Source organism: Vicugna pacos, chromosome 6, assembly GCF_048564905.1.
Source record: "Vicugna pacos chromosome 6, VicPac4, whole genome shotgun sequence".
NCBI classification, from domain to species: domain Eukaryota; kingdom Metazoa; phylum Chordata; class Mammalia; order Artiodactyla; family Camelidae; genus Vicugna; species Vicugna pacos.
The window spans coordinates 54,160,524-54,183,124 of NC_132992.1; the positions used below are offsets into that span (position 1 = coordinate 54,160,524).

The 22,601-nt window shown below is 46.9% G+C and overlaps 1 protein-coding gene across 5 annotated transcripts in view; it reads right to left on the reverse strand.

The window, feature by feature from the left end:
• NID2 (nidogen 2) overlaps positions 1–21,641 on the reverse strand; it is a 79,007-nt gene extending 57,366 nt beyond the window's left edge. For 3 of the 5 annotated variants that reach the window (XR_012073610.1, XR_012073609.1, XM_015235572.3), the window contains exons 1-4: positions 21,155–21,629; positions 20,184–20,492; positions 11,935–12,167; positions 6,727–7,430 (exon numbers count right to left, since the gene is read on the reverse strand). Coding sequence is in view for 3 of the 5 variants with exons in the window: in XM_015235572.3 (XP_015091058.1) it covers positions 6,727–7,430; positions 11,935–12,167; positions 20,184–20,492; positions 21,155–21,382 (1,474 nt within the window). In the remaining 2 variants the exon portion in view is untranslated. Of the gene's footprint in view, positions 1–6,726; positions 7,431–11,934; positions 12,168–20,183; positions 20,493–21,154 lie in introns of all 5 variants that reach the window. The other 2 variants (XM_015235573.3, XM_072963057.1) reach the window with 2 other exon arrangements.
• Between the last annotated feature and the right edge of the window lie 960 nt (positions 21,642–22,601).

Genomic DNA, 22,601 nt, shown 5'->3' on the forward strand with positions numbered 1-22,601 from the left:
CTGGAGATCCTTTTAAACAGTGTGAGGGTGTGAAGTCTGTGTGTGTAAAGCAGCATTCTCAGGATGGAACCACACTGGGGAAAGGTGGGTTCACTCCTCCGAGTCAGAGAAACACCGGCTCCCTCTTCCATGCCTGCCTTCCCACTCAGGTGTGCACACTTAGCACAGCGTCAGCTCAAGTGAAAAGCAAATGCCTGTTGCAATTTACTTTCCTTCTTCCAGTAATTCAGCAAATATTGAGCACTCTGTAGGCCTGGCACCAGACTAGGAATTAGGGATATAGCAGGAAACAAAACAGACAAAAATGCCTGTCCTGAAGCTGACACCCCCCTGTCCAGGCAGTGGGCAACAGACAGGTCAATTATTCAGTGCGGTGGACGGTGTCGAGCGTGGGGCAGAAACTTAAATCTGGGAGGGAAAAGAGGGCTGGAGGGGGAAGGGGACTTTGCTCTTTTAAATAACACAGTCAGGGAGGGCACTGGGAGAAGAGGCCCTCTGGTCAGAGGCCTGGAGGAGGGGAGGACGAGTGGGGACAGGGACACCATCTCAGGCAGGCGGGCCTGTGGGAAGACCAGGGGCCGCGAGAAGACAGAGGCGGAGAGGCAGCCCTGGCCAGCTCTCGACCAGCAGGCCTCACAGGTCACAGGAAGGGTTTGGGCTTCGCCTGAGCGAGGTGGGGAGCTGCTGGAGGGTTTTGAGCGGAAGAAAAACAAGATCTGACTTACGGAACCTCAGGAAAGAGCCGCTGCCTTGGTAGTCGGAGGTGCTGGTGGAGAAGCTGAGAAGGGCCCAGACACGGAGGCCCTTCAGGTACTTGGAGGGTGAAGCTGCCAGGCTTTGCTGAGGGACTGGATGGAGGGTGAGAAGACATGGACGAGAGGGAAGGGAGAGAGAGGATGGAGGGGAGGAAAAGGGAAGAAAGAGAGGGGTGCACAGGAATGTTCCTTCCTTGGCATGAGGAGCTGAAGAGTGGAGCTGCCCTTTACAGAAGATTTGCTTGAGAACAGTTCTAGTAACACCCTTGCGGCTGCAGGCAAGTTCCACCCCAGCTCTGATGGGGACCTCGACACTCAGAGGGAGCACTGCATTTCTCCCTGTGGATTCTGGGAACCACAGCATTGGAATCACCTGGGCTGCCTGTTAAATATGCTAATTCTCAACGTGCACCTTGTTCTCTCAATGGGCGGGTCCCGGGCGTCTGTGCTGGTGCTACTTACTCCCCAGGTGATTCTCCCTCCTACTGATGACAACGTTCAAGATACTTGCAAACGTTCCATTTCTGAGCTCGAGAACACTTGTGCATGTAGTTAATGAACTTCATCTGACCAATTAGCAGCTCCTGGGAAAGCAGCAGCAGTTGGGTGGGGTGGAGGGGAAGAGTTCAAGGAATGCTCTCACAGTAATCCTGGCCAGCCGAGAGGCAGAACGGGTTGATGGCCCACCTAGGCCAAATCCCCAAGCAGGGCACGTAAAGATCCTTTGGTGGAGGAAACCAGAAGGCAGGTCCCTTCCCTGATGATGGAGGAGAAGCCTAGAAATGCGATCCCCCATGTGTCTATCTGAGCAAGAAAAGCCAGACTACTGGCCAATGTGACTTCTCAAATTCCTATGGGAGTTGCAGGTAGATTCAAAGATGCTGGACTCCTTGAAGGTGAGGAATCAATCTGGATTCCAGCTGGATGAGATGTGTAATGAGCATATCCAGAAACAAAGTGTCACTTTTTCTTTCTCGGTGGTCATTTCAGGGCCTCTCGCCCTCCCAGTTTTGAATGTGTTCTCACACACTTCTTCCTATTTTGGTAAGGAGATACTGCCCTTCTTTACAGATGACACAACTGGGGCCCACAAAGATTGTATGATCTTCTGGCTCTAAATTCCACACTCTTTTCCATTACACCAGCAATACTCAAATGTGGTGGGCGTCAGAATTACCAGGGGACCTGGTTTAAAAAGGCAGGTTCTAGGTCAGGAGGTGGCGGAGGCATGGAAGTCAGCATTTTAATTAAACCAGAGACACGGGAGAAACAGCCACAGTGCACGAGAGCCACACTTTGAGAGATACTGTTTTTATCCCCTGGATTCCTCTCTCCTGAATGTTACCCACCGGGGCAGTTTGTCTTCCAGACCCTCCAGGGACCCACATGCTGCCTTGGTGGCTCCTGTCACAGAGGGTGAGACTGACAGAGACGCATCTGCTGGCATCTCGGGCCCAGCAGGGAGATAAAGGCCAGCCAGGTTTCAGTGAACTCAGCCTGCGACGGCTTTGTAAGCTGAGGTTCGATGATCGCTAAAGGCATCTTCACGTGAGGATTTAAAATCTCACTTCTTTTTCCCATTTAATGCTTTCCCACCCTTCTCATATCCTTGTAGAAAGGGAAGTGGGGTGGGGCTGCGGAAGGGAGGAGCGGCCCAGGCGCTGCCCAAGTGTTGGAGGCTGGTCCTCACCGGGGGTTCCTCACACCCACGTGAGAACTCCTCCTTTGCACTGGTTCGGATCCCTCCTTCCGTCTTCATTTCTCCAGAAACACTTAAGCCCTCGTCCTCAGCCCTGGCCCAGCCCTGTGGAAGGTGGCAGGCTCCCAGGCAGACCGGGTTCACGGTGCAAACGGGGACAGAGGGTTCCTGTACCGGGCTGCAGCCGCCCCCCAACCCCCGGCTGCTGGAGTGGCTTTTACTTTTAACAGCTTCTCCCGCCACCTCGAGAAAAAGGACCTACAGTTTCACTGCATGACAGGTTTTTCTAAAGTTCCTCACCTTTCAGAATGACAGACTAGTAAGAAAACCCACAAACCCAACTTTACAATGGAAAATGTGGTATGCTTTCCCTCCAGTTTTCATGTTTGTTTGTTTGTTTGTTGGTGTATGTATGTGGTACAGAGAGATGCTGTGTTTGTTTTTGGTGTATGTGTGTGGTACAGAGTGATGCTGGTTGGGCAAACAGTTATTAGGACCCTGTTGTTTCTTTTTAAGGTGGGCGGTGTGGTTACAGCCACCATCATGACCCTAGCAGCCTCTCCCGTCCAGGTGTCTTCACAGGTCTGGGGCCCTCCTCAGCAACCTGCAGGTGTGCCAGGAAGGCTGTGCTGGGCAGCAGGGCCTGCTTGAGTTCATCCCAGGGTAGAAGCTGCTTGAGCAATGTATTCCTGAAGGCTTTCCCAAGGCCAAAAGTAGAAGTGGACCAGAAGCCACGAGGGAATCCTTGCTCCCACCCAGGGCTTTCCCAGCATAATCGCCATCTAAACAGAATCAACAGGATCTCACGATGGGGTCAGAATGCCTGAGGTTTCTGAAACGCAGTTGTCCTACCCACTGGCTAATTCAGCAGGCAGACTGAGGTCAAATTAAGCTCTTCATCACACCAGCTGGGCAGGTTTCAGACCATCCATGACTCCTGTGAATCAAGCTCACTCCGGCGCCCCACAACACTGGCGGTCCCCAGTCCTAGGCGGCTGGACCTGCCTCTCCTGCCCACCCCCTCAACTCACTCACACATTCTCTCTCCATTTCCACCTCAGTAACTCCATCCTTGTCACTCCTCTGTCTAGAATACTGCCCCACTTTCTCCCTCTCTAAACTCAGACTCTGACCCCACGGCCTGGCTCAGGCCCTCCTCCTCCAGGAAGACTTCCCTGATGGGCACCACATGTGGATCTGCCTGACAGCTTGCTCTACCCTTCCGTGGCTCTGTGGCAGTCCTGGACTGCCTCGTGCTCGGACAAATCAGGCTTCAGTTTCCTTCTCTGCACTGTGGGAAGGATAATAGCACCTACCTCACAGACCAATTCGGAAGATTAATTGTGCAGTCAAAGCAAAGCTCACCCTTAGAGTCCAACAGGGCACTCGATAAATACTAGTGAAAATTTCCACTTGTGCCCCGGTCAGAGAAGGGCACACATGGACAACAAGCTTCCTGAGCTGCTTTGAGGAACAAGACCCCTGAGGCAGAGAAAGTGTGTGCGTCCAATTTACTGCTGGTTCTGTGGCCTATGGAAACAGCACAGGGCAAGTAATATGCTCGAGGCCAGAACTGGAGTGTACTCGGGACATTCTTGCCTGGTGTGGACATGCTCTAAAAAGAATCTAGATTTCTCAACAAAAAGTCTATAAAGAGTCCCTAAGGGGAAAAGCATTTTAAAGAGAAGGGAGAGGTATTTTGGGGAGCTATAAATCTTTATTTCTTGGTTTAGCACGATGACAACTATGAGGCTTAAGGGGGACACTAAATTTTATTGGGCATGGTGCTTCCATGCCAAATTTTAATTCTCACAACTTTTTAATGAGGTCTACATTATTTCCACCTTATAGCTGAGGAAATGATAGTCAGACAGAGCAAATGTCTTATCCCAAACCACACAGCAGACCTGGGAATCAAGCTTACAACCACCAAACACCAAAACCCACACTCCTTCACTCCATTGGTAGAAAACGCTGGGCAGGATGGCTCAGGGCTGGGCAATTAGCAGGCGATGGGGGTGTGAGTCTCTGCCACCCCACCCACCAGCTTTCCCGGAGGGAGTCCACTTTTGCCTGATGGACCTCTGGGACGCCAGTGTGTTGTCTGAAAACAAAGACCACTGCCAAGTAAAACCAAGAATTTACCACTGTGTGGTTCTATACAGCTGGCCCTCGGTATCCGCGGGTTCTACATCCCCAGATTCAAGGGAACGTGGATGCTGCACTCTGTAAATGACCCGAGGTTGGGGGACCCACGAATGCAGAACCACGGATACAGAGGGCTGACTAAGGGGCTTGAGCATCCGCAGATTTTGGCAGCTGCAGAGGGTTCCTGAACAAATGCCCCGTGGACACTGAGTCTTCCTAAATCCTGAGGTGAAACCAGAGGCTCTCCTATTTTCCCTCTCTGCTTTCAAGTTGTAAAGCTTTTCTTCTCTGCTAATAGGGTGGCTGCTAGCTATTTTTTCTTCAAGGTTGGAAAACTAGTTAGTTTTTCTTTTGACGGCTCCTTGTATTAGCCAGCTGTTTCAAATGCATTTTGCCATGCCCAAGATGTCAGGGGTAGACGTCACCAGCAGCTGATAAATGTAGTTCATGCCCCGCAAGGGTTACAGCTGCCGCCTGTGTTCTGCACTCTGGCCAGTTCCCTGGACCTCCTGCAGCCAAGCCAGCTTATCTCAGCCTCTCACAGCGCAAAGCAGGGTGTGCAGCCCCTTCCTCTTAACTCTTTAATAAACCGCTCCAGGGATCGGCTTTTTAATATTCCAGGCTCTTCCCAAGGCAGGAAATCGCAACCCACAAATGAAAAGACCACTTAGGGACACATCTTTACTTCAAAAATCTCTTTGATCAAAGTGTCTGAGACTTGGCTTCAAATTTTCCTTAGATATAGGGAACTTAGGCTGAAAACTCAGGAGACTGTCAGAAGGTTCTGAAGCCTTCCAATAAAACTCACATCTTCAACTTGACAGAAACGTGGCCCTTAGGCACAAATTAAGGCACTGCTACTTAACAAGCCCATTCTTCATTCCTGGTGCCCCGTTCCCACTGCTTTAAATCCTCTGTAATTAGTAACTGCAGCCACCGTTTATTAAGATCCAACTCTACAGACACTAGCCTAAGAACTTCATTATCTCTTTTAATCCTCTCAACAAATTTAGCAGAAATCAGAGGCTTGGGCTACAGAAAGTGTCACCCAGCCAGCGGGACAGCCAGGATTCAAACCCAAATCTGACACCAGTGCTCTCCCCCCGGCATCACACAACACAGTCTCATCCCTCCTGAAGGCAGCGAAGTCTTACGGGCCGGTGCCACAGCAGAACCACCCGCAAGGCCCTTGCTGGGTCAACGTGTTTTCACCACAAAAGCCATGGGAAACAGAAAAGGTGAAAAAAATAATTAAAAAGGTCCTGAAGAACGCTTTCACCTCTGACCTCTTCCCTCCTGTCAGAGGTCAGATGAGCAGGCCCTGGAACAAATGGGATGAATCTGTGGTCAGTTCCCCATTCAGGTGTACACCCCTGACTGGGAAGAAAGAGCTGACCTGGCAAGTCTCAGCGGGGAAGGGAAGGTGACATGGGCTCCGTGTCCGTGTTAATTAACGGCCGCCTCCCCTGGGCTTCTCTCTCCTGGCCTCTCGCTGCGGTCAGTGAGTCATGAAAATGAGGGCAAGTCTCCGGGGAGCTGAATACCACAGCTGCACAGCCGTGAACCAGAAACGACAAGACACAGGTGCTTGTCCGTGTCCCCTCCCCAGGGGCCCCCTCTCCCACACACCACCGCCACGTCTCTAGCGGAGACCGGGCGAGCGCCAGGGCTGCCCCGTCACAGAGGAAGGCTCTGGAATGTTCCTCCGAGCCAGCACGACTCGCCACTTTCAGCTACAGCCTGCAGCCCTCCAGCACCGAGATGCATATGAAGCCCCGGAACGTTTTACCTTTGCTGAACTTTCCAGCTGAAATTCTTCATTACACTTGAGAGCGCAGCTGGCACGAGCAACCCAGTTCTTCCCCACGTGCTCTGTGAGGCCCGGTTTTTTTTTTTAAATCAAAAAAAACATTATTCATGGTCAAGAAATTCCGAACAGAATTTGCCTGCCAAGATTTCTTTGGCCAAGGAAAGGCTCTATCTCCTGAATTGCGGGTTTAAAAATCCGTCCCAATCTTCTTTTTGCTACACTTTCCATCTACTCGCTTGAGAATAGTCTCAACTCTCTGCAAAATCAGCATTTTTTAAATGGATTCTTAGCACCCCATGTTCAAACCCACTTACCCTCAGTGTTGGAACTGATGTCGTCCTCTACCCCGACCACCTGCCTCCCCCGACCGGGTGGCGGAGCGTGATCCAGCCCAGGGTAATTTGGAAGAACCGCCTCTCTTCCAGGATGGGCTGGAGGAACTTGCGTCTCTGCGGGCAGTGCCCCTCCGGCTGGGTAGGGAGGGGAGACTTCCCGGGAAGGACCCAGTGAATCTCCTGTCTCTGGTGGAGCAGGGGTCACTGGCTGTTCAGAAGACTCAGCTCGGCCTTTTAAATCTGGGGTATCTATGTCCCCATGGGGTCTCCTCTCTTTGGTTTGAGGGTCCAAGGTGGCAGATTCAGTGTCAGACCCATCACTAGATGTCGGATGTGGCAAAGAGGAGGCCAGGTCAGAATCTGGAGGAGAGATCCCACCTCCCAACTGCCTCGAATCAGCTTTCGAGTGGAAGGACACATCCATTGTGCTGTGGCCATTTGATGCCTCCTCTGGTTCACCAGGCGGGTATTCGACTTCCTCCTCATTCTCATCATAATAATCCAAATTGTCCTCAGTGTAGTCACCTTCCAGGGCTGCAGCATGGCTGAAGGAATGTCCCAGGGGAGCCGATGGGTGGGTTTTGGAAAGGTCTCCTCCAACTGTCGCTGGCCTGACATTGTCCAACCCGGAGGTACTGCCAATGTGAAAAGCCCACACTCCAGGAATCCCCAGGTTGCTGTGTCTAAATAAAAAGATCATTTGTATCAGAAACACACTACTTCATATAAAATCGATAAACAACAAGGCCCTACTGTATAGCACAGGGAACTACACTCACTATGTTGTAACAACCTACAGTGAAAAAGAATATATTTGAATATATAACTGAATACTGAATATAAAAATATAACTGAATCACCATGCTGTACCTACACAGAAACTAACACAACGTTGTAAATAAACTAAACTTCTATTAAAGAAAAACAGTGCATTGTAACAAAAGTTCATTTACCACCTTCCTACAAAGGTGAGCAATTTATTTTAAAACTGAAAGACCAAGAAGACCAGATTCAAAGTGTTCACTGGCAGGAAACCAAATAGAACCAGACTTACATGGTAACTAAAATGATTATACTGGAATTTTGATATAAACTGCCTCTTACCTGACAATGGGTCTCAAAGGCCATTTGTCTATCGAATGCCAGACCCTCAAATCAGAAATCTATTCTTCAATCCCACGTGTTTTATCTAAAATCTGGTTATCTGAACACAAATAGGGAATTGTGGGAATATTTTATCCTCCCTCTGCTTTTATAAAACCCAAGATAACATATGCTTACAGATTTTTGCCCAATATTTAAACAATAATGACTACTTTTTGTCTGAGAGTTAGTTATGTGCCAAGGGCTTAAGGTTCTTCAATACAACTTGCAAGGTGAGGGCAGTGATCATGTCCAATTTTACAGAGGAGAAAACAGGTTTAGAGAGATTAATTCATCCTCTTAAGGTTGCACAACTAATAATTGGCAGATCTTGGACCTGAATTCAGGACTATCACCAAAGCCCACACTCTGAAAATCTACATTATGTCAGAAAACCAACACACTATAGTCAACCCACATCCGAAGTATCACTACTCTACAGACTGTTAGAGACATTTCACTGTTTAGTCACATGGATCAATTAACTAATTCACAGAGAATGGTGAATCAATTTCAAAAAATTTTGAAGAAATGGAAGTGCCCAAGTCTAAAAAATGTTGAGCAAATGCAGAACAAAGTGAAGGGGAAAATAAGATGGCAGTTTAGGTTTGGGGAAGATACAACTCAAGTGATAGAGCACATGCTTAGCACACACAAGGCCCTGGGATCAACCCCCAGTACCTCCTCTAAAAATAAATAAATAAACCCAATTACCTACCCCCCCAAATTTTTTAAAAATAAAAATAAAAATAAAAAAATCTATTTAAAAAAAGGCAGTTTAATCAAACTGCTAAGGGTCACAAGTAAGAGGTGTTCAGAAACATCAGAGCCAGAGAGCTCATGCGTTTCCTCTGCTAGAAAAGAAGATGGGCTCCAGTCAGTCTTCCAGGTATCCCAGCGATCCACTACTTTAGTCTACGATACATTCTGAAGAGAATAATCCCACACACAAGTTCAAAAAAATAAGGAAAAGCCCTAAGGAACAAATGGTCTGGCTAAGCCTGAACGCGCCCGTTTCCATCCTGTCTGGATATGTACCAAAGACCCGGCTCAAAGCCTCTCATGCTGTGGGGATTTCCTCCAGTCGGTCCACGAGAAATCAGAGTTAGTGACTAATAAGATCATCAGAAATGCACTGAATCATCTAAGGACAAGAGACTTTTGCTCTTTTGGGTTGACACGCATCACATTCATGTGGATTTATGCACCAATAATATTTTTAAAGTCAATTTTGAGACTCAATCAGTCAACCCCCACCCTCTTGTGTGCTGTTGCTGCCACCACAGCTGTTGTAATTAGTTTAGGGAAACAGGAGAACAGCAAGCAAGCCTGTGATCCTTTGTGCAACATGCTACGTAGACTTGGTGAGTTCTAAGAATTAATGCTGGTGCTTTTTGGCAAGCAAACGGAATGTTAAGGAAGATAAGAGAGAATCCTGACGATCCGAGGATGCTGAGTTTATTGTCACATCAGAGGTGTTGCAGCTGTGACATTTCTTCTTGAAGTTAGATAGAGAAAACTATAAAAGCTTCAAAGAGTAGGAAAATACAAATTATGGCAGATAAGAGCTAAATTAAATAACCTTCTAAGTAAACATAAATCACAAACTACCCTGGCTTTGGTCATTGTGTATGATGGGAAAGTAGCCAGTTTGAGTTTATCCTAAAATCCAAGGTCATTTGGAAAGCTTAGTAATAGAACTTACTTTACTTCCTAGAAAGGAAAACAAGGGTACGCAATGAGATGACAGTGCCTTCCTCCCTGGGTTGTTAGGAGAGTTAAGTTAGAAAGTTGCAAGAAATGCTCAGCCAGGGGACCCTGCACATAGTAAGTACTTAGTAACTACTGTCTTTCAGGAGACAGGAAAGTATCATCTCAAAAAATGCAAATGTGTGCATTTGTATTTGAATGTGCAGAAGGAGAGTTATGACAAACACTATGAATTATATAATTTATGACCTCTGAGCTTATAATTCTGGCACAGGTTGGAGGAAGGCAATGATTCCATTGACTAGGAGAATACTTTTATTCTTTAGAGATGCCGAGCACTGAGGAGTAAATGGCATGGTGTGTGTGGCTTTAAAATATTTAAACAAAAAACGAAAAAAATGATGAAGATGGCAAAATGTCAACAGCTTGTAAATCTCCATGACTCCCTCTGCTTTTCTGTGTGTTAATAACTTAATAATGGTTATCGCTTGAAGCAGTGATAATGGGTCATTTTTACTTTGATTTCAGATTTCTTGGCATTGTTTGTACTTTTAGTTTTTATTTTAAACATAGGTTATACTAAAGAAAAACTGCTTTGCCAGTCCTTTTGGCCTCATATCTTCCACTTTCAATCAAGTAACTCAAGAGGTTTCTAGGAAGCATCAAAGGTAATGATGAGGAAGGCACGGAGGGAAAAGGAAGTGGTGTGTGTGTGTCTCTGTTCATGCGTGCGTGCGTGCGTGTGCGTGTGTGTGTGAGTTCTTTGTGGCTGTGGTCGGGGAGCACAATTGCTTTTTCCTACAGGCTTTTTGGCCCTCACCACCTCCTGTACTGAGGAGGTGTCAGCATTTACTCCAATGCTCCTGGAACTGTCGAGCTGTTTGTCTACCCTATGAGAGTGCAGGTGGCTCACGTGCAGGGCCTGGGCCTTAGACATCTTCGTCTTTCCAGTGCTTGGCCCACGGTGAGCCCGTGATAATATCTGTGAAACAGAGAATCTGTGGGCTCCAGATTAGAAGAGGAGGGCAGAACAAGGGGAGAGAAAACAGGAGCTAAGTTTCCTTCAGAGTCCAGACTAACAGGCAGCCTCTTTGGACCCCTAAAGATGCTCAACATGGGTGGTGAGAACGGGGAAGCAGGCCAGAACTCAGCATCAAATAAATAGTTCAGAGCTCTGGACTCACGCTTCAGTTTTGATTTTGCCACTTAATAACTTTGAGATCATAAGCAAATGAACTCCCCTAAGCTCATCTGTCACATCGAGAGAAGAACAGAACTTACCTCCTGGGATTCTTGTTGAGTTTTAATTAAGAGAACTTCTGGGAAGTGTTTAGTGCAATGTTGGCAAACAGTAAACTCTCACTAAATGTCAGCTCTGAGTAACCCTGCTTGGTTGGAGGGCCGGCTCTCTGGTCTCTGAGTAGAGCAGACGGCATGCAGAAGTGTAAGGTGTTCCAATCCCCAGGAATAATGTAATGGAACGTTAAGGAAGGCCAGCTAACCAGTGTGTTCTGTCTGACTTCTATACCAGTATTCAGGGAAGGGATAAAAGCAGAGACATTTTTTAAAGCCTTGAAATGAATAAGTATCAGCTGGTGCTAACCCAGATCCTGGGCATGATGTGGACAAACAAAGTGAACTCACAGGGTGGGACTAAGGAATGGGCTCGGTTCCGGCATCTCTTGAAAAACCCACCAGGACGATTTGAGATAAGGAAGCAATGGAAAAAGACTGAGACTTCTAAACATCTACCAATCTGTTTGTTTGGTTTTTCTTTCTTTTAAAAAAAGGTTTTCTTGGCGGGGGGAGTATTTAGGTTTGTTCGCCTATTTATTTATTAATGGAGGTTCTGGGGATTGAACCCAGGACCTTGTGCATGCTAGGCATATGCTCTACCACTGAGCTACACCCTCCTCCCTTAATTTAACTTTCAACATGTATCTGTCTAGAAGACTGACTCACAGTGTCTTTTCCTGTGAGACGATTCACCTGGAAAAACCTCAGCCTGGGCAGTTATATTACTGAATATTTTTATGTGGTTCCAAGAGCAACGTTTTCCATAGCAAGCCTCAGTGGCTGTGCGCACGCGCGCGCGCGCACACACACAGTTCTGTTTCCGGTATCTATAGCCAATAGGGCAGGAAAAATAAAGAATCCTTTATATTTTGGTCAACTCTCTCCTTCCAGGGTCTAGTCTAGTTCCTGGTTTTGACCTGACGCCTTGATTAGAAACCACCGAGATATTATTTAACGGTCTTATGGCCACTCAAGTTTGGGTAGTTCCAACGGTCCTTACATTCCAGCAGGAAAGGGCTTAAGCCGTGTGTTACTTACTGGTAGAGATTTTTCACAGACTGTTCAGTGCTAGTCAAGCTGAAATACGGTCCCTCTCTCTTTAGGTCATCGACCTCCCCTCTGCAGAAGCCCACACGGGCTGGAAGCTCGAGCTGGACATTGTAAGATTCTTTGGGGCGGGTTCCAAAGAACTGAAGGCCATTGGCAGGATAAAGGAAGAGGGCGTAGCTATCAGACTCATCAGATGCCAAAACTGCCTGGAAGGTATTCAGCTGTGGGAAAAAAATAGGAAATATTCTTAATAAAACAAACACACAAAAAAACCCAAAATGCAAGTAAAACATTATAAAATGCAAAGGGTTGTTCCCCCGTCTCAGGATTTCTTTAAATTGTTTTTGTACATAATATTTTTAAAATTTCCTCTATAAGTATAATTTTATAAGCTATATTTTTATTACAATCATCTTGTATCAATTTAGATTAATAATTGAAATACATGCATAGATGAAAATGCAGGTTAAAAGAGAATAAAAATATTTTTTAAGATTTCAAACTTCTTTCATCCAAATTTCTTTCAGAGCTGAGAGCAAGTAGTACAATTAACTTGTACATTCCCACAGCCATTGCCCTAGTTTACTGCCCTGGGCACTCATCTGAATCATTCATTCATTCATTCATTCATTCATTCATTCACTGAATGCCCATTTTGGGCAGGGACGGTGTTAGGCACTGGCTGATCAAAAGGCTTCTTACTATTCTCATGTCCTCGCTCTCTAACTCTTCCATCTGCCTTTTCACACCAGCACTAGAGTTACCCCACCCTCTTTCCACAGATAAGGAAACAGACGTCGGGGCTAACGGATCCACCTGAGGTCAGGCAGCTAGTACGCAGTGGCAGGCTGACCAGCCCCAGAGTCCCTGCCCCACACCATCAGGCCATCCTAACCACTCCTTGGTGTGCAGTTCCAGGTGATTTATAAACTGCCCCGGACTCTTCCCAGCTTGGATCTGCTGCCTCTTCACCAGGGGGTTTAACATTGCCCATTTGCCTCGTGTACTTTGATGCTTCTGTATATTTGCTGTTTCCCTCTGCCTGGAAACCCTCCTGACCTTTTAATGCTGCCTCTCTGAGGGGTTTTGCCATTCCCTGTGGATTTATTCCTGTTTTCTGAGCCTCCACAACACCTTTGTGTTTCTAGTTAGCATTCATCTCGTTTTGCCTGGCTAGCTGTTTATATGTTTGAAAACTCCATTCATTCATTCATTTGTACATTAACCCCAACAGCCAAGTGCCTACTAAGCACTGGAAAATATGCTTGGTGCAAACAAGCAAAGGATGGGAGGCTCTGCCCAGGACAGTCGCAGTGCTTAGGAGAGGGAAACAGCCATGGCTGGAATTCTGGGAGAGTTACTGGAGAAGGTGGTAGAGGCCAGAGAGCACCTCAGGGTTGGAGCAGGGAGGCATTGCAGAGGATGCCTGTGAACGTTAATAAACACTGTAGTAGCCAAAGCAGACCAGAAGGAGAATCCAGGAGCCTGAATTAGCCACAAACTCAACACCCAGGTCCCTGCAGAAGCACTCCTTAAAATTCAAGTCACTCTCGTATTCTCAACAGGACACTTTTTTGCCTTTACCGACATCCAGCTATCTCCCCTTACCCAAATGATCAGTTAATAGTGCTTGATTATCTTAAAAAAGATGTTATATTAAGGACTCTGGGAACACCTCTCTCACTAAATCCCAATCCTTTTACAGTTTAGTAGGGAGCAGAGGAGATATTCATAAATACCACTACTTCCTAAATAATGTGACTCCTTGAAATGTTACTTACTGGTAAGTAGTACTGTTTCCCCACTTTGCTAGACAGACAAACTTAGGCAGAGAGAAGAATATGATATTTTACTAAATAAGACAGCAGACGAGGCCCATGTCTGTATTTTGTTCTGTCCTGGATCCCTCCCTGTATGGTCTTTCCTAATGTTAATTCTTCCTGTAGCTCTTTAATTTCAAAGTATAGTTTTGAGGGTCTGCTTATAGGACAGGGAAATTCAGGTGTTAAAATGTTTTTCCAGAGGGAAAAACAAAATACTATCCAATCTTTTTTTCAATTCTCCAACACAGAAAAGGTTACCTTGCTTGGCTTTTTGCTTTTCTTTCTTTCGAGTTCAGAAACTTAAAGACAGGGACAGGTTAATTGTTTCATCCGGAAATCTTTACTTTCCCAAAAACAAAAGGCAAGGGATGTTTTCTAGAATTTCTCAAAGCTCGGAAGCCATAACTTCTGCCAGATGTAAACACAGGCTATTTGGTATCATGTCAGTGCAGAATATATACTACAGCACCTATTGAACTAGTGGTGATTCAATAACTTCAGAGTTTTACTGCAGTCGGAATAAAGTTCAACCAGGGAAAGAAAGGCACTCAGGGAAGGAGAAAGACCCCTGTTTTGAAAAGCGAAGCTTTCAAAGCTCCTGGCATTGATTGCCCACAATAAACGTCAGATAGGAGAAATCCTGGTTCTAAGTCTAGAGAAATTCTGTAAGATAAGGAGGTACCATAGATGGTGAAGGAATTGAAGGGGATGGGAAGGGTAGGGGAGGGAAAAAGTAAACAGAGCTGTGAGGGGGAAAGTCTGGCTTTTTACTGTGGGGTCTGGGTTGTGAACACTTTATTTTCTTCATTCTTTCTGCCGGTTAGCCAATAAATTCACTTCATTGAAAACTGATTCAATGTCTTCTATGCCATCCCTGAGACAGACACTGGTTAGAGGTGGCAAGCATTTATTTAATCTACTTGTCTCCACTGAAAAAGGGCAAATAGAAGGATTTTAAATAGAATTCAGGATCCCAGAGTACTGGCCAAAAAAGTTTGGCTGCTTAAAAACCACCAGCACATCAAATGATCACTTTTAACATTCTCTCTTGGGTCCACAACATTCTACATCTAATCGCTAAAGATCCCGCTTCATGACGTCCTGCAGGGCTCCACCCCCAGAGCACTCCTTGACTGGCTTCCAGACCGGAAAGGTCTTCACATTCCTGGAGAAAAGGCTTCACAAGAACCCCACACACTGTCCCCTCAGGGAAAGCCTCAGATGCGCTGCCAAACCCCACAAAAGGGTCACCAGTTCCCAACTCCCTCAGGATCCCAGGGAGGAGGGAAGAGGGGCAGGGCCAGTGCTGCAGAGCTTGCAGACTTCCGCCATCCTGCTGTCAGCAACAGAAAAGCCAGAGTCCTCGGCAGAAACCAAGCAGGGCCTGGCTCTCCCTTCCAGGTGTAGGATATCCCCAGTCAACGCTGACTTGATGCCCAGCAGAGCCGGGCTGATAGATACAAGGCATGCCCCTCAATGAGTTTCTCATTTTTGTAATTCATTTATTTCGGCCATCTGTCCAAAAGTCAGGACAGTGCCATCCCTGTCCCAAAGGGGTTTGCCTAGAGTGGCTTACAGAAATTACAATGCAAATTAAGAAGTGAGGTGTCTTCCACACGGGTGACAAAATTCTTGACCCTGTCTTCTTTAGGGTCACATGCTCTCTACAGTCACAGCATTGCTGACTTCTGGCCTTCAGTGTTCGGTGTGAACAGTAATCTCCAGTCCTTAGTCTATTTCTCCCTCTCCCATTACTTATCCATCCGTCACTGTCACTTGCACCATTTTCCCTCATTCATTTTTCCTGCCCTAAATCCTACAGATCCTGCCAAAAATTCAAAGACAAATGCTCAGTGCTATCACCTCCCTAATATTACAACCTTCCTGACATTTAGTCTTTAGCAAAACTTCAGCATTTCTTTAACCAATTTCCATAGGTGGCTCTATTCTTTACGTCTTTATAGTTATACCTCAGACACAAGCTAAACTCTTTGAAATGGACGGTAGCCCTCCCCTCTTCTGGACCTCCGCGTCAGAACTCAAAAAGCGACCCCAATGTCCTGCTTTTACCTCTCATCTCTTCCGTGGATCTAACCCCCTCCATCAGTGACTGTCGTTCTTTGAAACAAGTCAGCACACCTCAGTCCCCAAGGTGGGGTCTCCATTGGGAAGCCTTCTGCTCATCTTGTGTTACTGCCCCACACCTCCCTTCATTCATTTCTCCAGCCTCAACTCTCTTAGCCTTCTCCCAAGACACGGCCGAGGACAGAACAATATCTCCTATGGCCCCATTCTCAATATCCACTCTTTCAGCCCAACTTAAATCCAGGTAATTCCCCATCCATCCCCATACAAAGATCTGTGTAGCCCAGTTCTCCATCCCCCTATCCCTCAAACGACAATAAAACAATGCTCCCTCCCACTCCCCCCACCAAAAACAAACACACACAGCTAAAGTAAACATTAGTCCTCTTTATGTTTCCTGTGGATAAGTTCTCTGACGGTCAGTACTGTGACTTTTTTGCTCTTCGAAGCACCTATGACAGTTCAGGGAATCTCAGATTGAATGAACTGATAAACGTGATTTGTTCATATGTTTTTAGAGGCATTCCTGCAATATCAGGTACAACATCCTGTCACACCCACCACGAATTCCATGGTGAGAAAAGGCAACAACTGAAATAGTTTTAAGTGGTAAAGATGGCATTCCTCTGATATCTTCAAGTTTCCAGTAAGTGCAAACTGAGTTTAGTATGCCAAGGTTTAAGAAGTCCATGTAGAACTCACACAGTCCTTCAAGCAAAGCAGATTACTGTTTGCCAAAAGCTATCTCCACAGAACTGTTAAAACAAGAACTCATGTCCCAGGACTCTTTTAAAGTATTCAGAAGAACCTTCATGTGGGTAATTAAGAAAACATCCTGTCTCCAAACAGAATCTTTATCTCCTTTCTAAATGAAACAAATTCTGAAGTCAACTCAGCATTTGGCAATGTCTGAAGATTGATTTTAATTAGAAAAGTGAAAGAGATGGATTCTAAAAATCTTCCCACCACCCCCTGCAAAAAAAAAAAAGAGCCTAGACAGACGTTGCAATTCAGAAAACCTTGTATTTAAAGAGTCTTTATGTGAAGTACTTACATCACAGCATCCTTACAAGACAGAGAAATAAAAGAACCAAAATCTGTTCCCATCAAGCCAACATAGAGGAACACAGACTGGCTGAGCATTTGCACCCTCTAGGTCTAAGGGACCACAATGGCTACTTTAAAATGTCAGCTTAGTGAATTCTCACAACAGTCCTGTAAGGCAGGCACTGCTACTTCATTTTACAAGTTAGGAAACAACTGAGGCTGGATCGTTGCTGGATCAAGCCACTGGATAACCTTTCATAAACCACTTCTTTTAAAAAACTTTTTAATCATCATTATCTCCACATGCACCCTGAAAGTTGGGTAAGAGAAACATTATTCCCAGGCTACAGATGAAACTGAGAAAAATAATTAACAAATTCACCTTGCCTATATCATAATTTTCAGTTTCAAATAAGCCCTGATAAAATCAGAATCTTAAAGCTCTAGTATGACTTCATTACCCCAGGGCTTCATGCAACTGCTCATCTCTCTGATTTATCTCACTCAGGTCAACACTCTTTTCTCTGTTGAAAAAGAAAATAGATGCAGCTGAGTTCTCTCCAGAGCATTGGCACACTAATTTGGAAGTAACAAGGCACCAATAGTGTCCTTGGTAGACTTCATTCCAAGTCCATTCTTCCTTTGGATGAAATATGGTTCCAAGGACTCTTCTGGTACTAAGATCACATCAGGACAATAATACTCAAGCCTCATTTATTAGAAGTCTTTGGAAAATGCACAACTACTGTTGTGTCTACCTACATCACTTGTGCCAAGGAAATGGGTCTCGCATGAAAAGTCTGGGTAAAAGCAACAACAACAACAAAGAAAATCCCTAAGAATTAGGAAATCTGTATTCTAAACCTACCTTGTGTCACTACCTACAGAATTCTGGACAATCGCTAGTTTGCCACTGACTAGTAATTGCAAACAATAAATCTTCCTGTACTTATCTTGTAACATTGTTGTGGGAAGACAGCATGATAAAATGTTGCTGTAAGAATTAAAAGATAGCCTGAGTAAACAACACATATAATAACTGTCTAAGTTGTCAGTCTTTCTTTTGAACCCTTACCTTCTCAACACAAAGACTTCTCTCTAAAAAACAAAACAGAAACAAAGTTCTGTTTAAAATCCTTCAAAAGCTGCCCAGTGCCAAAGAACCAAGTCCAAACTCCTAGCAGAGCATGATCTGTGTCTACCCATGACCTTCCCAGCCTCATGTCCCACCACCCTTCCTTTTCAGTAATAATATACCACATGTAATGTCCCAAACACATTATACATTATAATACATGGGTGATATGTCATATGCTAGCCCTTCTGTTGGGAATGTTCTACTCTGCTCAACTCAGATTCAAAGGCAGCTCCTCAGTGAAACTTTCTTACACTGGGTCCCCTAACCAGGGAGGGGTAGATTTGTCTCCTTAAGTTAAGATGCTACTTCACTTATCATATTGAATAATAATCAATGTCCCTATTAAACTGAAATCCCTGGGAGTAAAGATTGCGTCCTTTCATGGTGTCTATACATCCTGACATACAGTAAGTATGCAAGAAAGGTTTGTTGAATGACTAAATCTCAACTACGTTCAAATATAAATTACTTATACACACATAAAAAAGACTGAAGAAAAGAAGACTGGAAGAAAACACAATAAAGTATTAGCAGTCGTGACCTGCAGTTAGTGGAATGATAAACAATGTTTATTTCCTAAATTTTGTATTATAGGTATATTAAACTTTAAATATGTTTCTTAAACTTATGGACAAAAATGAATGAGTGAATGCAACAAACTTACCTTATTCATCTTTCTCCAACCCTCCCCCTAGCCCAATGCCCTGAACAAAGAAGGTGTGCAAATTATATCTTTGAACTGAATGTATTCTGTTGAATTGAATAATTGAAATGTCAAACCTATGCATTAAAAAATTATTCAACAAACAAAACTAGATGTTGCCTGACCAAAAACCAAAAAAGAATAGCAAAAATCAATTCAAATGATTTTTATTTCTAGATCTTCTTCGCTCAGCACAGCCTTTAGGAAATACTCCTCATACTCACAGAACAAGAATGGCCACCATCTTGAATTACTCAGTGAGAGTGGGCAAGCTATTTAACCTCTCTGAGCCTCAGGGAGGATATGTGCCATCCTTCTACAGCTGAGAATCACTTTAATGAATTAAAATAGAGATAAACTGAAAGAGTTTCAGCCTTTGGGGTATGACAGTTAAGATTCATGTCTAATTTCATAGGAGGAAACCCTCATCTACCCCAGGAATGAGGCCACTTATCATTTGCCAAGCCACCCTGGCCACACCTGATGTCTATTTGGAGTACTTCAAATGTTACTGCCAAGCCTAAAGGTTTGTTTTTTGTTTGTTTGTTTTAGTTTTTTGGGGTTTTTCCCCCCACTTTCTTAGGTAGAGACTATACAACGAACTGAGGACAATCTCCAGTAAAGTAGGGAGCATGTGAACTGGTTCCTGGAGGGCGATTTGGCAAAAGCAATAAAAAAAACCTTATAAAAATTGCATCTCTCTGACCCAACAATTCCACCTCCTGGAAGGTCAGCTAGTGACACAGTACAAAGATTCAGCTTAAAAAAGAAAAATTTATAATGATGAAAAATTGGAAATAACTTTGCTGACCACTGGGCACAGTGTGAAATCTACTGGATGGTGAAATATTATGCAAATATTAACATGATATAGAAATAGTTATTGACACTGAAAATAATCACAATTTACTATTCGTGGAAAAAAAAAGGTACAAAACAGTATGTGCACTGTGTGACCCCATCATTAATAGTAATAGATACAGACTGGATAGGAAAAAGTTCTGGCAGATGCATATGAAACTGTTTAACAGTGATTATCTTTGAGTGGTAGGAAAATGAGTGGTTGTTCTTTTTTAAAATGCCTGTATTTTCTTATGTTTTTCCTTCAATGAACATATAATTAGAAATAATTCTTGTATATTTGAGGTGATTCTAAAAATAAGTAAACAGTAAACCCCCTTGTATTCTGAGGGCTTTCTGCATCTGCAGTGAGGCACTCATATTCCCTAAGCAGTTCTCCTCGTGAGAGGGATCACCTCTCAGATCCTCAAAGAAAACCAGGAGAAAACAGCCTTCTTCACTTCCAAGCTACTTCAATCCTAGTGCCACCAAACGATACATTAGGTTCAGCAGACTCAGAAACTTCACTTCCCTAGGTTCCAGCCCGGAATTCAAGCCCATCCCTCAAGTGGCTCAGAGTTAAGCATCCCTGGGCGCTTACCTCTCCCGAGGGCGGGGCCCTGCGCGTGGCCTCCTCGTAGGCGCCCACCTGCTCCCAGGTGGCCAGGAAGGCGTGGGTGGGGGCGAAGTGCGCGGCGGCGCGTGGGAAGCCTGCGCGCACGTAGCGGGCAGCCAGGTCCAGCACCGCCGGGGAGGTGTCTTCTCGGTACAGGACCCGGCCCCTGCCGTGACTCGTGTCGATGTCGGCCAGAAAGGGGGCTATGGCTGGAAAGTCTGTGGGGAAATCATCATCCACATACTGGGTTTCCCTGGGGAAGTCCTGGGTGGAGATGATGCCGTTGGTGCCCACCTGGGGGAGGAGGGGGACAAAAAGGTGGCGGTCGCGTATGTTGCAGAAAGCCAGAGGGCAGCTACCACAGGTCCGGACACGCGCGCCCACCCTGCTTCGCCAGGAGGGAAGGGAACCGCCCTGGGCATGAAGCTCCCCCTTTCCCATCGGCTGGAAGCCCGATTCCTGGTTCAGGGCGACCAGTGCAACTTCAGCCGGGGTCCCACCCGCCACCCCTGCCCCTCAAGCGCGATATAATAGGTCCAGGAACTCTAAAACTCGTTCACATAGCTTCTCACTTTCCGCATAACCCTGGAGAAAAAGCTCCGGATCCGAGGAAAGCTGAAGAACACCCAGCTCTGCAGACCTGCATAGGCTTCTCGCTGTCCTAACTGGAAACCCCACTGACTGCCTTAGCAACCCCACCTTCTTTTCTGCCTGGACACTTATGTGGCTGCGAACAATTCTTCCTCTCCCCTCCAAGCAGGGAAAAGCAACGGGTCCGGCAACAGCATCGCTGCAAGGCTGGGTCCCACCCCTAGGGCGCTGCGGGACAGCCGACCGTGCGGGCTGTTTCCTCCCTTCCGAAGGCAAGGGTTCGCTGAGATTCACACTACATTGATTTCTGGTCAGAAGCCGCGAGAAATCTGCCTCGTCCTGCACCAGGAAGAAGCTGAACTTACATAGAGGTCGCTAAATTGGGCATCATAGAAGCGCAGGGGAAGCGCCAGCTTCACCGCGGCTGAGCTTTCGTCGTCGCCTTCCTGCAGAAGCTGGTCTCCCCGCGGCAGCCCGTAGGGGAAGAGCTCTCCTGGATGCAGCGCCACGGCCCGGGACAGCAGCAGCAACAGCAGCAACAGCAGCGGCGGCGGCCGCAGCGCCCGCCGCCCTGCTACCCGGTCCCCCCGCATGCTCGTTCCGCCCTGGGCTGCCCCGCGGCAGAGCGCGTCCCGGCCTGGCCAGCCAGCCCACTAGCCGCGCCGCGCCAGTCTCCAACCTGGATCCCCGCGGGAGCCCGGGCGGGGCGGGACTCTGGGCCCTCACAGAGCGCTGATTGGCTGCGGTCCTGGACCCGGGACCAATCACCGGCTCTGAGAAAGTTCGACAGCGGCGGCCACATCTGGTTCTCGTTAAAAGTTTTCTAAGGCAGCGGTCACCGAAGCGGAGGGGCTGGTGAGGTGAAAGCTCCTGGCCAGGAGCGGTCGGAACTAGTCCTTCTCCTCCGCCTCCTCTCCCCGAGAGCTCGCGGGGTCACTCCCGCCCTCCGGTCGCGGCTGCCCTGGGGTCCCGTCGAGCCCCGCCCCCGGGACCAAATGGCCCGCGCGTTCTGAAGGCAGCGGCGCCCCAGGAGGTGACCTCAGCGGGAAGGGGGACCTCGCGGCGGCGTATGCAGCTGCTGGCTGGCCCGCCGTGCCCCTCCAGCCTAGCAGGGCGAGGGTGTGGTGGTGAGGGTCATGGTTTGCGCCCTGCCCTGGGGTCCGAGCGCCCCTTGCCCTCGAGGTCAGGCCCTCGGCCGAGAAGCAAAGGGCATTGCAGTCGCAGCCTCCTTGGCTGCTTGGCTCCACTCGGAGACGCGCTGCGAAGAAGCACGCCTTTGTATGAAGCCGGGGGGGGGGGGTGACTCCTAAATTCCAGCCCCCTCCCGGAGGCCGCCTCCCAGGAGGACTGGAACGCCAGTGAGGACTGGGCCACTGGGCCAAAAGGCCTGCCAGTCCGGGTCATGAGCGTTGTTTACCTTCCCCGGGGAAAACCGCACCCGGGAAGGCCATGAAACGCGACAGTGTGTGACTGGATTTGTTTGGAACGTGGAATGAGGCATCCGGTTTGGACACCAAGCAGTAATGGGCGAGACGCCACGCTGGAGGGACCCTGGGTCTCTCGCCCATTGCCCGCGGGCATCGGGGCCGCCCTTGACGGCGGCCATGGAGGTGGTAACCCGAGCTCTCCACCCGAATGGAAACCCCACAAACTCGAAACCAGCGGTGAGGGTGCGGGGGAAACCCATCCACCATAAACACCCCCAGTACGAAGCGCCAGGAGCCGGACGAAATTTTATTACCATTTTTATTATCCACAGCTTGAAATTTCCCAGATAGTCTGTTTTCTTCCTCGGACCCTCCATGGGGTCTT